The sequence below is a fragment of the Bidens hawaiensis genome, unplaced genomic scaffold (genome assembly GCF_021521415.1).
Source record: "Bidens hawaiensis isolate Kalapana, Puna unplaced genomic scaffold, B.hawaiensis_p1.1 tig00025625_1, whole genome shotgun sequence".
NCBI classification, from domain to species: domain Eukaryota; kingdom Viridiplantae; phylum Streptophyta; class Magnoliopsida; order Asterales; family Asteraceae; genus Bidens; species Bidens hawaiensis.
In genome coordinates this window covers 20,768-34,726 of record NW_027494103.1, presented here as the reverse complement: position 1 = coordinate 34,726, position 13,959 = coordinate 20,768, and the positions used below count along the sequence as shown (strand labels likewise).

Genomic DNA, 13,959 nt, shown 5'->3' with positions numbered 1-13,959 from the left:
ATATCCTTTTTCATACCAGGCCACCAATAAGAAAGGCGCAAATCTTTGTACATTTTGTCAGCACCAGGATGAATGGAATACCGAGTTTTGTGCGCTTCACTCAGTATGACAGAGCGAAGATTCTCATCATTGGGGATCCAGATGCGATTGAGATAACAGAGAATTCCATTCAAGTTAGGGACTAGATGTGCTTCTGCACCACACGCTAACTCGGCGCGTAGGTTGCCTTTGCTGATCGATGCGCGCTGCGCGTCGCGAATGCGCGATTCAAGATCGTTTTGGATCGGCGCGAAACGAAGCTGCGTGCGCGGCAAGATACAGTTGAGTTGGCTGGGCTTGCGGCTGAGCGCATCGGCTACCACATTAGCCTTTCCAGGGTGATATCGGATCTCACAATCGTAATCGCTGATGAGTTCGTTCCATCGGCGTTGCCTCATGTTAAGTTCCTTTTGATCAAAAATGTGCTGAAGGCTTTTATGGTCTGTGTATATGATACACTTAGTCCCATAGAGGTAGTGTCTCCAGATTTTTAAGGCAAATACAACTGCACCAAGTTCGAGGTCGTGAGTCGTATAATTCTTTTCATGAATTTTAAGTTGCCTAGACGCGTAAGCGATAACCTTGCCTCGTTGCATAAGTACATAACCGAGACCTTGGTTGGAGGCATCGCAATAAACGACAAAGTCGTCAGTACCCTCAGGTAACGCTAGAACAGGAGCTTCGCACAACAATTGCTTGAGCGTTTGAAAGGCTTCTTCTTGCTTAGAGCCCCAAACATACGGTTTGCCTTTGTGCGTTAATGCTGTTAAAGGCAAGGCGATTTTTGAGAAGTTCGAAATGAATCGCCGGTAGTAACCAGCTAAGCCCAAAAAGGAACGGATTTCGGTAGGAGTGGACGGTGTAATCCAGTTCTTGATTGCTTCAATCTTGGATGGGTCGACATGAATACCCATCTTGTTTACAACATGACCAAGAAACTGTACTTCATCCGACCAAAACTCACACTTGGAGAGTTTGGCATAGAGTTGTTCGGTTCGAAGCTTTTGCAACATCAACTGAAGATGTTGTCCATGCTCGGCCTTGGTTTTGGAATAAACCAGAACGTCATCGATAAACACGATCACGAATCGGTCCAAGAAAGATCTACACACCCAGTTCATTAGATCCATGAAAACAGCGGGTGCGTTGGTTAAACCGAAGGGCATGACCAAGAATTCAAAATGACCGTAGCGGGTTCGAAAGGCAGTCTTGGGAATATCCTCTTCGCGGATACGCAACTGGTGATAGCCAGAACGGAGATCGATTTTGGAGAAACAAGAGGCACCTTGGAGTTGGTCAAAGAGGTCGTCAATACGCGGTAAGGGATACCGGTTCTTAATGGTGAGCTTGTTCAGCTCGCGGTAATCGATACACATGCGAAACGAACCGTCTTTCTTTTTAACGAACAACACCGGAGCACCCCATGGCGAAGAGCTAGGGCGAATGAATCCTTTATCGGTCAACTCTTGAAGTTGACTTGCCAATTCTTGCATTTCAGCGGGTGCAAGTCGATAAGGAGATTTGGCTACGGGGGATGCACCAGGGACAAGATCAACACGAAACTCGACTTCCCGAGCGGGAGGTAAACCAGAAAGATCATCGGGAAAGACTTCAGGAAAGTCACGCACGATGGGGATTTCAGAAAGTTTCTTCTTTCCTTCATCGGGTTTGACCACATGAGCTAAGAACGCTACACATTTCTTCCGCAAAAGTCTCCGGGCTTCAGTGCATGACATAAGTTTAAGACCGTTAGATGGTTTCTCGCCGTAGATATGAAGATCTTGACCATTTTTCCGAGGAATGTGAATCAACTTCTTGGCGCAGATTACTTCGGCGCGATTTTGCGAGAGCCAGTCCATTCCAATAATCACATCAAAACTTCCAAGAGGCATGGGAATGAGGTCGATTAGAAAATCATGTTCATTAAGGTTAAGCGTGCAATCTTTGATCACGGAGTTTATTAAAATAGTTTCACCATTAGCCAATTCAACTGAAAAGTTTTCGTTTAAGTTCTTTCGCGGTCGCGCAAGTTTTTGTTCAAATGCGCGAGAAATAAAACTTCTATCGGCGCCAGTATCAAAAAGCATAGATGCATATTGTCCGTTAAGTAAAAATGTACCATTAACCACGTCATTATTCGCTTGCGCTTGGTGCGCGGTTATATTAAAAGCTCGTCCGCGCGTCACTTGGTTTGAAATTTGGTTAACCGGATTAGCTTGGGTAATTTGTACTTGCAGTCTCGGGCACGCGTTCTGGAAATGACTGGGGTCACCGCAGTTATAGCACGACCTGGGTCGTGGATTAGGGTATGTTGGTTGTGGGTTTAGCGGGTAAGTTGGTGGTGTTTGCGCGATTGGGTTGGCGGGAAGGACTCTACAGTTCTCAGCAGTGTGACCAGTACGGCCACATCGGTTACATTGTCGACACGGGACTTGAGTTGGATGGTGAAGTCTACAGGTTGGGCAAAAGGGTTGGTTTCCTGTGTAAGGTTTCTTAGTTGACGGGGCAGGGAGTGCGGGATTGGTTAAGGCATAGTTATGAACTACAGGGGGTGTTGGGTAGGTTGACAGTGGGTTAGAAGCGTATACTAGAGGTTGGTAGGCGGGTTGCTGGACAACGAGCGGGTTGATAAGCGCATAGGCTTGATGATTGGGTCTGCGCCTACGCTTGAGGTTGTTACGGTTTGAGGGTTCTGGCTTGGTTTCTGTTGGTTCTGGGACAGTTTTGGTGAGTTTGGTCTTCTCGGCTCCCCGCAGGAACAGGGTTCCTGCCCTGACATGGTTGTCGCTGAGCACAGCGGCCAACTTGATGGCGTCAGAGAGGGTTGCTGGGTTCCTGGCCCATACAGAATCTTGAATTTCCATGGGGAGACCCCCAAGAAACTTCTCGATGGCTCGGCGGGAAGGGGTAACTAGGTGTGGGACAAGCAAACTTAGTTCGTGGAAGCGCATGGCGTACTCGCGCGCTTCACCACTGTACTGCTTCAAGTTCCAAAATTCCTCCTCAAGGCGCTTTATTTCGTTGGGAGGGCAGAATTCTCTAGTAAAAAGTTCCTTGAATTCCTCCCAGAGCATGCTAGAAGCAGCCTCTGCGCCACGCGCGTGAGCTACTCCGTTCCACCAAGTAAGCGCCCTTGATTCTAGGACACTTGAGGCGTATAAGGTTCGTCGGTCTGGAGGGCATTGGGTATGGAGGAAGGTGTTCTCAATTTTCTCAAGCCATTGGAGCATTACGGTGGCTCCTTCAAGCCCTGTGAATTTCGGAGGGTTACCCGCATTAAAGGATTTAATATTGTATCCGGAGGGGTTGGTATTGTTTTGGTTTAAGGCTTGGGCTATTGCGGCGGCCATTTCCTGGGAACGTTGCTGCCTACGTCTGCGCGCGGCTTCTCTCATCTGATGACGGCGAGCTGATAGCGGAGACATTCTATAAAAGTTTTAGTTTTTGTTAATATCTTGGTATGGGAATTCGTTTTAGCGCAAAGTATATCGTCGTAAAGCTTGTTTCACGGAGTTAAATGCTATCAAATTTTGAAATAAAATATGAATTAAATGCAAACTTAATACAGGTAATAAATTCGAATTGAAAATCGGCAATTCATGCATCACCATGACTTTCCGAATTCTCAATTTAAAATATCGAGTAAATGAATATTGGAGATTGACAATTCATGTATCACCATGACTTTTCAAATCTTCAATTTAAAACATAAAGTTAATGGTAATTGAAAATCAACTATTCATGTACCACCATGACTTCTCGGATTTTCAATCCCCACAACCAACGAATATGCAAGTAAAGAAATAAATTGAAATTTAACAATAAAATCGAAAGATCGCGAATAAAACATGAAATCATGTGCTGCGTAAGCGCAAGCATATTTTATAAATATCGAGTAATTAACAATTAGCGCGCAAACATGAGATATTTCTCATGCGCGAAAAGGGACTCTTAGGTATTCTAGGTCGTTACGTCTAACCACCTATCCTAAAGTCACGGAGATCTGATACCAATCTGTAACACCCCGACCGATGGCGGATTATACATCGGGGCGCCACGTATTGTTTCATTACTCGTGACACTATTTGGGTGTCAATATTTAATAAATACATTTTCATTGCGCACGCGCAGAACACGAATCGTAAAGTAACATAAATCATATCATAACTTAAAATATTCAAATAACATAATTCGTCTTGTTACATTTTAATCTAGGTCCAAAGAAAAAGAAAACATCCTACGTGTCCTTGAGATTCCCAAAAGCAGCTACAGCAAACCTGAACATGTGTTAAAATAAAACGTCAACACTTGCGTGTCGGTGAGAAATCAAGTTTAATAGATATAAATAGATAATAAACACTGCGCGCAACATGTGCTTAACTGGGGTTTAACATAGGGTGTAATCAGATTGTGATCAAGCCTAAGATCATAGCTCATAGTTCAATCCGTGCTCCCAATTGAGCACAAAAACAAGAAATCATACGTGCATGTGTAACAAATCAAGAAAACCGTAAACGATAGGTCTCCCGTGTTCATCTAATGGATCCATGAAAACTTCGGAATAGGCTGTCAAAGCGGTTAATGAGTCACACATACAAATAAACAGCCAAGTAAACGTCCATAACACATGGGGTTTTGCGCACATAAATTTCATAAACAAGTTTAAGACTCAAGTTGTACGAACACATGAACATCCCAAAACGTTAAAAATAAAAGGGGATTAAGTACGAGATTACTCACCTGAAAAAGGTGTGTTGAAAGATAATGCAAGAACCAACTTTTAAACAAGCACAAGTTAACCTATAAATAAGAGGTTATTGGTTTTTTATGTCTTGAATATATGCAGTAAGTATCGATTTTTGTTAGTTAAACAAATTAAAACAAACTATATATTTATATTTACCGAGAATCTGGGCAGAACAGAAGAGAAGAAGGAGGCAAAGAGAGGAGTGGCGCTGCTGAGGAACTACGGCAGAGAGCAAAGGGAGAGAGATTTGGGGAGTGCTTAAGTGTAGTGTGTGTAGTGTTAATAAACTTAGCTTAATTTATAGGAAAACCCTAGGGAACACAATCCCTTAAAAAGGGGAAAAGATCTTATCAAATCAAGCAAAAGATATTAAAAAGTACAAGAAACCAAAAGCAAAAGATATTAAAAGATAAGCCGGCAGCTGCAGGGGATGGGGAAAAGCTGACAGATTACTAAACAAAGCATGGGGGGTGTCAGATAAAACACTGTTCAAGACATGCAAAAGAAGATTTCAAAAGATTATGTCAGTCACTTTTTCTGTCAACCAATAGGATTGGTGCGCATGCTGCGCCGAAAGTGGCTTTTCGGACAGATGTCGGAACTGACCTACAGTGCTCATACAAAAGATAAGATATTTCAAAAGAATACAAGCTGACCTAAACTGAAGAAAAGACTTAAGGTCTAGCGCGAGAAGACTCGAGCGCGCGCGAGGGCGGAGGCAGACAGAGAACAATTCTTAGCGCGTCGCGGGAAGAACTACAATTCTTAGCGCGCCGCGGGAAGAACTATAATCCTTAGCGCGTCGCGGGAAGAACTACAATTCTTAGCGCGCCGCGGGAAGAACTAAAACCCTTAGCGCGCCGCGGGAAGAACTACCATTCTTAGCGCGCTGCGGGAACAGTTTGCCTCGCGTATTGCAGGAACAGTTGGTCTTCGCGCAGGCTTCCTTGTAAGGAGTCTGGCGCGTGGAGCTGCGCATACATCCTTAGGCGGGAAGAACCAAAGGACAAGCAAAGAGTTAAGAGAAAAAGAGGTTTCAAGGCTTAAGGGTTAAGCAGAGGGGCGGGACGGCGACAAGAGAGAAAAAGAGGCGGGACGGCGACAAGAGAGAAAAGGGAGGCGGGACGGCGACAAGAGAGAAAAGGGAGGCGGGACGGCGACAAGAGGGAAGAAGAGGCGGGACGGCGGAAAGGAATTATTATTATTAGTAAGTAATATAAATATATATATATATATATATATATATATATATATATATATATGATTTATTTAATGTTAATTTTTACAAAGATTAATAATCAAATTTTAAATCATAAAAAGAATCGGATTCGAAAACGGGTACCTGGGTCGGGTCGGATTTGGGCAGTTGTCACATTGATGACATATATGATTCCTATTGCAATTCGTGGTTCATTACCAGAGAACGTTTGGAATACAATCACAAAGCTTTGTTGGATTTTTAACACGATTCACTCAAAATCTATTGATCCTGATACGCTGGATGCATTGGAAAAAGACGTTTACATCACGCTCTGTGAACTTGAGATGTACTTCCCACCGTCCTTTTTTGATGTGATGGTTCATCTGGTATCTCATATCGTAGGAGAAAGCAAGTCTTGTGGTCCTGTATTTCTACGTTACATGTACCCTTTTGAAAGATATATGGGTTTCTTAAAAGATTACGTAAGAAATCGTAATCGACCCGAGGGTAGTATTGTTGAGGGGTATGCTTCAGAGGAGGCGATTGAATTCTGCACAGGTTATTTGGAAGGTGTCAAAAGTATTGGTGTTCCTCAATCTTGTCACACGGGTAAACTTGAAGGGGCCGGAGGTGTTGGTATGAAAACATTCTTCCCAACTTACGATCGTTTACAACTTGCACATTTAGTAGTCTTAAAGCACATGACTTGTATTGACCCATTTGTTGAAGAACACATGAACGTATTACGGTCGACATATCGTGATAAGGACGAAATGTGGCATGTTCAGAGGCATAACAAAGAGTTTTCTAGCTGGATTAAAACAAAGGTAACAACATTAGCTAACGTTGATCAAACTGTGAAAAGGTTGGTACATGGCCCATATGTTAAAGTAACATCCTACATAGGGTACAAAATTAATGGTTATACATTTTACACCAAAGATCAGGATGAAAAAAGTACAGTGCAGAATAGTGGAGTTACAATAATAGCATCAACGACCGAATTCGATAGGACGAATCATGATAGATTGTTAAGAATCGCCAAAAAACTCTTATTATGGTATCATAGAAGAAATTTGGGAACTGAACTATTATTCTTTCATTATACCTCTTAGAAAATGTAAGTGGGTGAATAAATGTACAGGTGTACAAGTCGACAAATATGGTTTTACACTTGTTGATCTTACAAGTGAAGGTTATGCATCTGAACCATTCATTCTCGCGAAACTAGTAACACAAGTGTTCTTTGTTAATGACCCGAGCAGAAAAAGATACCACATCGTGTTGCAAGGTAAACGGCACATTCTTGGCGTTGATAATGTTGTTGATGAGGAAGAATATGACCAATTTGATGATCTACCACCATTTCTGTTTGTGTTCAATCGGCAGTGGACACACAATGGCGAGACATACTTTTGATCTGATCACAATGATGAAATATATGTTGATAAAGCACGTAAATCGAAAAATACGGTATGGCATATATATAAATTATGCATTTTTTCTTATAAAATTTCAAATATAGCCAATTTATTGATATAATAATTCTTATGCAGGATAAACAATGATGAGGCTGATAAGAAGCTTTCGTTCGATTATTTGTTTTGAGTATATTTTTATGTTTATTGTTTTGATTTCAGTACAACTTTTAATTCCCAAAATTAAATCATAATTTTCAAGTCATATCTTTAATTTATAATATGAAGAAAGCAAATCAAAATCTTTCGAGCCCTAGCTAATTAATCGTTCCCGCCTGCTATGAGAAACCACCCACCCATCTAGCGCATTATCAGTTGAAGTCCATAGAAATCATTCTGGAGCATCAACGCCACCGGTTTCATTGTTTGACACAGATCGACGAAAACATAGATACGAACTTAATTTTTAAGTATTAGGTTGATATATTTAAAGTAGTTAATAATTTCAAGTGGTCCTCTGTTGTTTTTGTGTTAATTTTTTAATCGATTGCACATGTAGTTAGTTTGTTGCTTTCTGTTAAAGACTTAGAGCTCATATATATAGTAAAATATGTGTACACTACATCTCAGGCATACATAGCTTAGCATACTGAGAATCATACAATAAAACAGAATTACAAATGATACACTGTGCACAATCATGCAAAATCTAAACACTATTACCAAGTTTTGATTTAATACGTATTTATGTGTTTTTCTTTAGTTTATTAATCTGTTCTTTTTACTTAAATAACTTTGATTATGTTATTGATTAATTAGTAAACTATGGCTAAGCGGAAAAGAGGTCAACGCGGTTGTGCATCATGTTCAAAGAAACACGATGAGGATGTTAATATTGAGTATGATGAGAATAATAAGCCGTTGGGCAAGGCTGGTTCAAAATTAATGTCATGGTTCGGATCACAATGTAGATACGATTTTCCGTATTATATTTAGACGAGTAAATTCGAAGACAAGCAGTGGGAAGAACTATGGTTACTAACCAAGGTATTGTATTGAATTCTTAATATTTTAAATTATTAGAAATATCAAAGTTTTGTTAGTTATCATGCTTAACATTTTGTTTTGTAACCTTTTAGGAGACTTGGAATATTAAAAGCGACGCGCCAAAAAACTATTTTTTAAAAAAGGCGAAGAGACATTGTACCAATTTTAGAAGCAAGCTTGTTACCAAGTATGTTAGAAAAGAGGCAGAACCTTTTGGTGATTACCCATTTCTTGATGCTACAATGTGGAAGGAATTCTGTAAAGTAAAATCAACCGAAGAATCTTTGGTACGTAAATGCTTATTATTTGTGTACTTATATGTTTGCAAATATTAATAATAGTTTGTTGATTTGTGAGAAGGCAAAAAGTAATAAAGCCAAAGAAAGTGCAAAAGCGAACAAAAATGTTGCCCGTCTAGGACGCACCGGTTATGCGGGTTTGAGAGAAAAGGCTAATACTCTTTGGCAGCTACTTGTTGCAAAATATCCAAATTATCTGAAAAATATACGAGATGAACGAACTAAATCGTATATAATGGCTAGAGCAAAAAAAATCAAAGGAACTGACTCATATGAACTTCCATCTGATGCTCATGAAACAATTAATGAAATGGTGAATAAATATATATCTATTTAGTTATATATAGCTATAGTTGATTGGTTTAACTGTTATTTTTGTATAGGCCTGTACCGAGAAGAAAATGATAGAAGATGGCACTTATTTCGAGGGTAAGGATGATCCTCTAATAAGGGTTTTGGGACCTGAACATGGGGGTAGAACACGAACAATTTCCAATGTAATAGGTAATACCATTAATATACATGAGTTTTCTATTTAATGTTTGTATTCATATTGATGTACTTTTGGATATTGAATTGATAGGATCCACAAAAGTCCGTGGAGGATTGTTCAAAGGTAGTTGGAAACTAATAAGAAGTGAAGCGGGACTATTTGCTAACCATGAGAGATTCTCGGTACCAAGGGTTGACGCGAGCCCAAGTTTTCCTGGATCTAGTTATGCGTCTGGTGATTTGTCTATTGATTATTCATCTATCGAGGTAATTGATAAGATATATTTATTTTTACGCGAGCGCGTGCACTCACATGTATCAGATATTTGTTTATTAAAAAATGTTGTATGCTTTTGTAGGAATTGAAAAGATGTGACCTATTGTTTCCATATGATGTTAGTTTGAATATGACTGTGGCTAAAGGGAAAGTATGGCCATCTTCAGAAACCTTATTGCATACATCGCAATTAAACAAGGATTATGTTAAAAGTCCAGGTAGATTGTGTGTGTGAAGGATGCGATAAAATGCCAATCCTTCCTGATTCACGAACTACTAATATTGAAAAAGTTGGAGACATGCTTCATGAGTTTGTCATGTGGCCAAGATTTGCATTAAAGGTATATTTGTATAAATATTATTTATTTTTTCGTATAACAATAGTTACTATAAAATTTTGTTGTTAAATGATAGCTTGTTAGCAAAGAGGCACCCCGCAAGTCAATGAGCACCTCGGGAAAGACTCCGAGTTCCAGTTCAAGTCATGGACGTGTCTCGCCACAAATAAACACAAGTGATCTTGCAATGAGCTCAATATATAAACCACAGGTAATTTACATTTAGTTTAGTTTGATATGTTTATATTATAACAAATTGTTTGTTATTTTAGTTTATTGAAGCCGATCCATGCAATGACAATCTTCAGCCGAGTTTTACTAATATGGTAATTAATTAAGAACTTCTTTTAATAATGATCCACAAGAGTACTAATGAGCTCATAATCGTTTGTTAGTTAACCACGATGCAACAAGTAATGCCAACTACACATGCTCCCGATCCATATCCAGATCGTTTTATCGATCCTGAAGTAGATGATTCTTGGAAAAAAATAAAGATGATGAGTCTGGAAATTCAAGAATTGGCTGAAACTTTAAAGACGTTCATGGGTGAGCGTCATTACATTGAGAGTTCTTCACCTGCGGGTATGTATCGTGAGACGATTGTTATGGCGATTCCATATGTGGAAATTTTACAGCTATTTTGCAATGATTGGCTTGATTTCAGCATCGTACATTGGTTTGCTATGTAAGTTTTTTTTATTTATTTTTATGGTTCAATAATATTTTTAGATACAATAACAATTTGTTTCTTTTTTTAAGGGATTTTTATAAATCTGGCATGAATTCTAAATGTGCTTTCTTTAATCCGGAGCACATCAATGGTAAATCCTCTTAACGCTCAGCAACACATCATAGACATATTTTTGCATCATCGTGACAAACAGTTTTTTCTTGCACCATATGTAGCCAGGTTATTTATATTATTTCAACATACATACACATTCATATACATGCTTAAATATTCTATAATATTCGTTTTTGTAGAAACCATTGGTCGCTATTTATTGTTTGTCCTTTAAAGCGACAAGGATATATTGTTGATTCTATGAACAGAGGAAAACATAAAGGTTCATACAAACTTTCCTCTACAATTGATAATGCTTTTGGGCTATCATTCGATTGGCAAATGGTAAAGGTATGTTTTCTTTTTTTTTTTATTGATTTATTTGCGCGTACATAAATTAGATTATTGTTAACTAAATGCAGTGTCGACAACAAAAACAATATTGGGAATGCGGGTTTATGGTGATAAAGCATATGCAAGAGTTTGTGAATTTTTATCAACATACTTTTCCTGAGACTGTAAGCTATTAGTATATATTTTATATACTATGTCTAATGCACTATACATATATATTTTTTATATCAATTTTTGTTTATATTTCTAGATTTGGAATCAAAACGATTTGGTTTCAACAGAAGAGATTGGGGAATTGGTCTTAGACACAGTGCAACAATTTCTTAGTAAGATGTTTTCCTAACCGGATATGAACTCGGGTATGTGAAACTGATGTATTTTGGTTTACGGGTGCGGGAGAAAATACGTCCATAGTATTGGGTTGTGGGTTGAAACAAGATGGTTAAGACTTAAGATGTGTCCGACCTTAAATGCGTCGGTCATGTTGAAACGCGTTCCTACTTTTCACATGGGTTATGGGTTCTAAGTATAAAAATAGGTTACCAAATTATAGTAACAATGAATATAGGGTTATGGGTTTTAATGGGAGAAAATGGGTTACAGGCCCGTGTTACAGGTTGCAAGTTTCATATTGTTTGTTTGCTCGTGAGGTATCTTTTAAGTTCCATTTTATTAATACTACATTATGTTATTTGTAGATGAATTGTCGATCAACGGCCGGGAGCGGGTGGATCAAGGCATTATTACTTGTTTAAAACAGAAGCTAGGTTTTGTTGATTAGTAGTTTTTGTAGTTTAGTATGTTAACTCTTTTGTTATGACATTTAATGTAAATTGTGAATGTTGTAATGGATATGGTTATTTTTTAAATTAAGCTTGTTGGAAGCATCTGTTATTCATGAATTATTATTTTTAGTAATTATTATTTTTAATGAAAAAGGACTTTAAGACGATCTTTAAAAACGCCTTAGATAATGCGTTTTTTTGAGGTGGTTCACAAACCGTCTTAAATAATAGTAGTGACCCTCACCGGAGTGTTTTTTTGAGGCGGTGATTTTAATTTTTTGCAGTGGTTCATATAAACGCCTCAAAAGAAAGTGATTTTATAAAGCACTATTTTATGAGGTGGTTCAAAAACCACCTCATAAAATCATTTTCACCACCTCAAAAAATCAGATTTGTACTAGTGGAGAATGATGACAGAAACATTTTAGTTTTTAAATTTTTTTTTATTTATATTAAGATATGATTTTTTATTATTTTTTTGAATTTATTTTAAAAAGTTTTTGTGTAGTCACAAATTCTTCTCAAACTTCTCATTTCTGTCTTCATTTGTATATTAACTTTACCCTCATAATTAATCCTTGTATTTATCATCATAGACCTATAAATATCACTCATTTGATTTTAGCACATTCCTATTTTACACTCAAAAGTGTATATAAATATTCTTATTAAAAAAGGTAGATCAGATTATAAAATATTTTGATTATATTAACATAAATACCCGTATATATTGAATCCATATAATTTAGATAATTATTAGTTTCCTAAATGATAAATTGATATGTTTTAATTACACTGACATAAACATGTTACATTAAAATAGAAAACTAATTTCATATGAAAATTTAGGCTATGAATGAATCTACAAGTGACATGTGTCTAAGTTATTTTTTTATTAAAATATTATTTTTAGAGTTCGTGTCACACACGGGATAATTTAAATTATAAAATTACAAGTAAAGCAGATAATTACATAGCATACATGAAAAAATGTATTACATTTATGCCTGTATTTATACTATGTGTGCATAAACTGATTTTATATTTATCACAGAATAACTTTTTTTTAAATGAACTTAATAAAAATATACGCACATGCAAAACCGTACCCGATAAAACTTCTTTATATTGAAAATTTCATTCTCATGCCATATATGTATAATTGAAAGAATTTTGGTTATGAACCAATTTCGGAAATAAGACTTCTCATACGAGAGTAGTTATAACCACTCAGTCTAAATATAGAAGGAGTGTTACCTTTATTGATATATTTATCAATTTACCACCCATTGAAGGAAAGGAAAGGAGAACATTAAATTATAACGACGAATATTTTTCAAGAACTATGTTTTTCTGAGCTACACCATGAAAAACTTTTTGAGAAATTTCAGGGGCTTCTCAACTTTGTCATAATGACAACATAAAAAATAACATGTTATCCCATTTAATTTTATGAATATTTTGTTTCATTTAAGCATAGTTTTGCATGACATGCTTCCCATATAACGTTCAGATTACCATGGAAGGAAAAGTTAATGCTGATCACATAAAAATTTCAAATTTGATAAAAGTTAGAAACGTTGATAGGTATGGGTGGCATGTCGAAAGTGTTCATAATATTTTCTTATATTTTAATAGTAGAGGGAAAAATAATCAATTTGCCAAATTCCGAACCTTTCGATTAATATCTTAGTTTTGAAGGGGAAAAAATTATGAGAATTAACAAAAAAAATAACTACAATTATTTTACTTTATTACAATATAGGTAAATAGAAAGATTTAAGATTTTGTAATTTATACCTTTTCTTTTTTAACTTTTATATCATGTGTTTTTATTTCTATATAATTTTTCACTATCTCTTAGTAAAATGATTGTCGTCTATTTCTGCGGGTTTTGATAAAAAGTTATATAGATTGAACATTTATATACTATCTGGGAATAATATATATGATATTCATATAATTTTAAAACCTCAATACAAACTAACGATTTAAAGTTAGCAAACAAACAATGAAAGAAATAAGAAAAAAAGAGAAAGCTCAGATGCACCAACCGAACCATTTAGACATACTAGTAGAGTGACCGCGCGATGCGGCAGCAAATAATAGTTAAAGGTTGTTAACGAGCTAATATAATCCAAACCAGGGCTAGCTCGAACTTCATTCCGAGCTGAA

At 37.1% G+C, this 13,959-nt stretch overlaps 1 protein-coding gene across 2 annotated transcripts; it reads left to right on the top strand.

Moving 5' to 3' along the window:
• Positions 1-8,024: 8,024 nt before the first annotated feature.
• LOC143571926 (uncharacterized) lies at positions 8,025-11,742 on the top strand. 2 transcript variants are annotated; one of them, XM_077057223.1, is made up of 14 exons: positions 8,025-8,452; positions 8,545-8,739; positions 8,813-9,064; positions 9,135-9,255; positions 9,335-9,510; positions 9,603-9,861; positions 9,935-10,069; positions 10,131-10,184; positions 10,254-10,546; positions 10,621-10,771; positions 10,846-10,996; positions 11,068-11,163; positions 11,250-11,358; positions 11,698-11,742. In XM_077057223.1, exons 2-6 carry the CDS (start codon positions 8,695-8,697, stop codon positions 9,753-9,755), a joined length of 747 nt encoding a protein of 248 aa, XP_076913338.1. In that variant the 5' UTR covers positions 8,025-8,452; positions 8,545-8,694; the 3' UTR covers positions 9,756-9,861; positions 9,935-10,069; positions 10,131-10,184; positions 10,254-10,546; positions 10,621-10,771; positions 10,846-10,996; positions 11,068-11,163; positions 11,250-11,358; positions 11,698-11,742. The 2 variants fall into 2 exon arrangements, with proteins under 2 accessions (XP_076913338.1, XP_076913339.1); XM_077057224.1 differs by having other exon boundaries at positions 8,821-9,064; positions 9,335-9,861.
• The last annotated feature ends 2,217 nt before the right edge of the window (positions 11,743-13,959 follow it).

Excerpts from the sequence above, each read along its gene's own strand:
- LOC143571926 (XM_077057223.1), top strand. The coding sequence starts at position 8,695 with ATGTGGAAGGAATTCTGTAAAGTAAAATCAACCGAAGAATCTTTG. Across the intron at positions 9,065-9,134 it reads ATGAAACAATTAATGAAATG|GCCTGTACCGAGAAGAAAAT; the intron begins GTGAATAAATAT and ends ATTTTTGTATAG. Across the intron at positions 9,511-9,602 it reads TTGATTATTCATCTATCGAG|GAATTGAAAAGATGTGACCT; the intron begins GTAATTGATAAG and ends ATGCTTTTGTAG.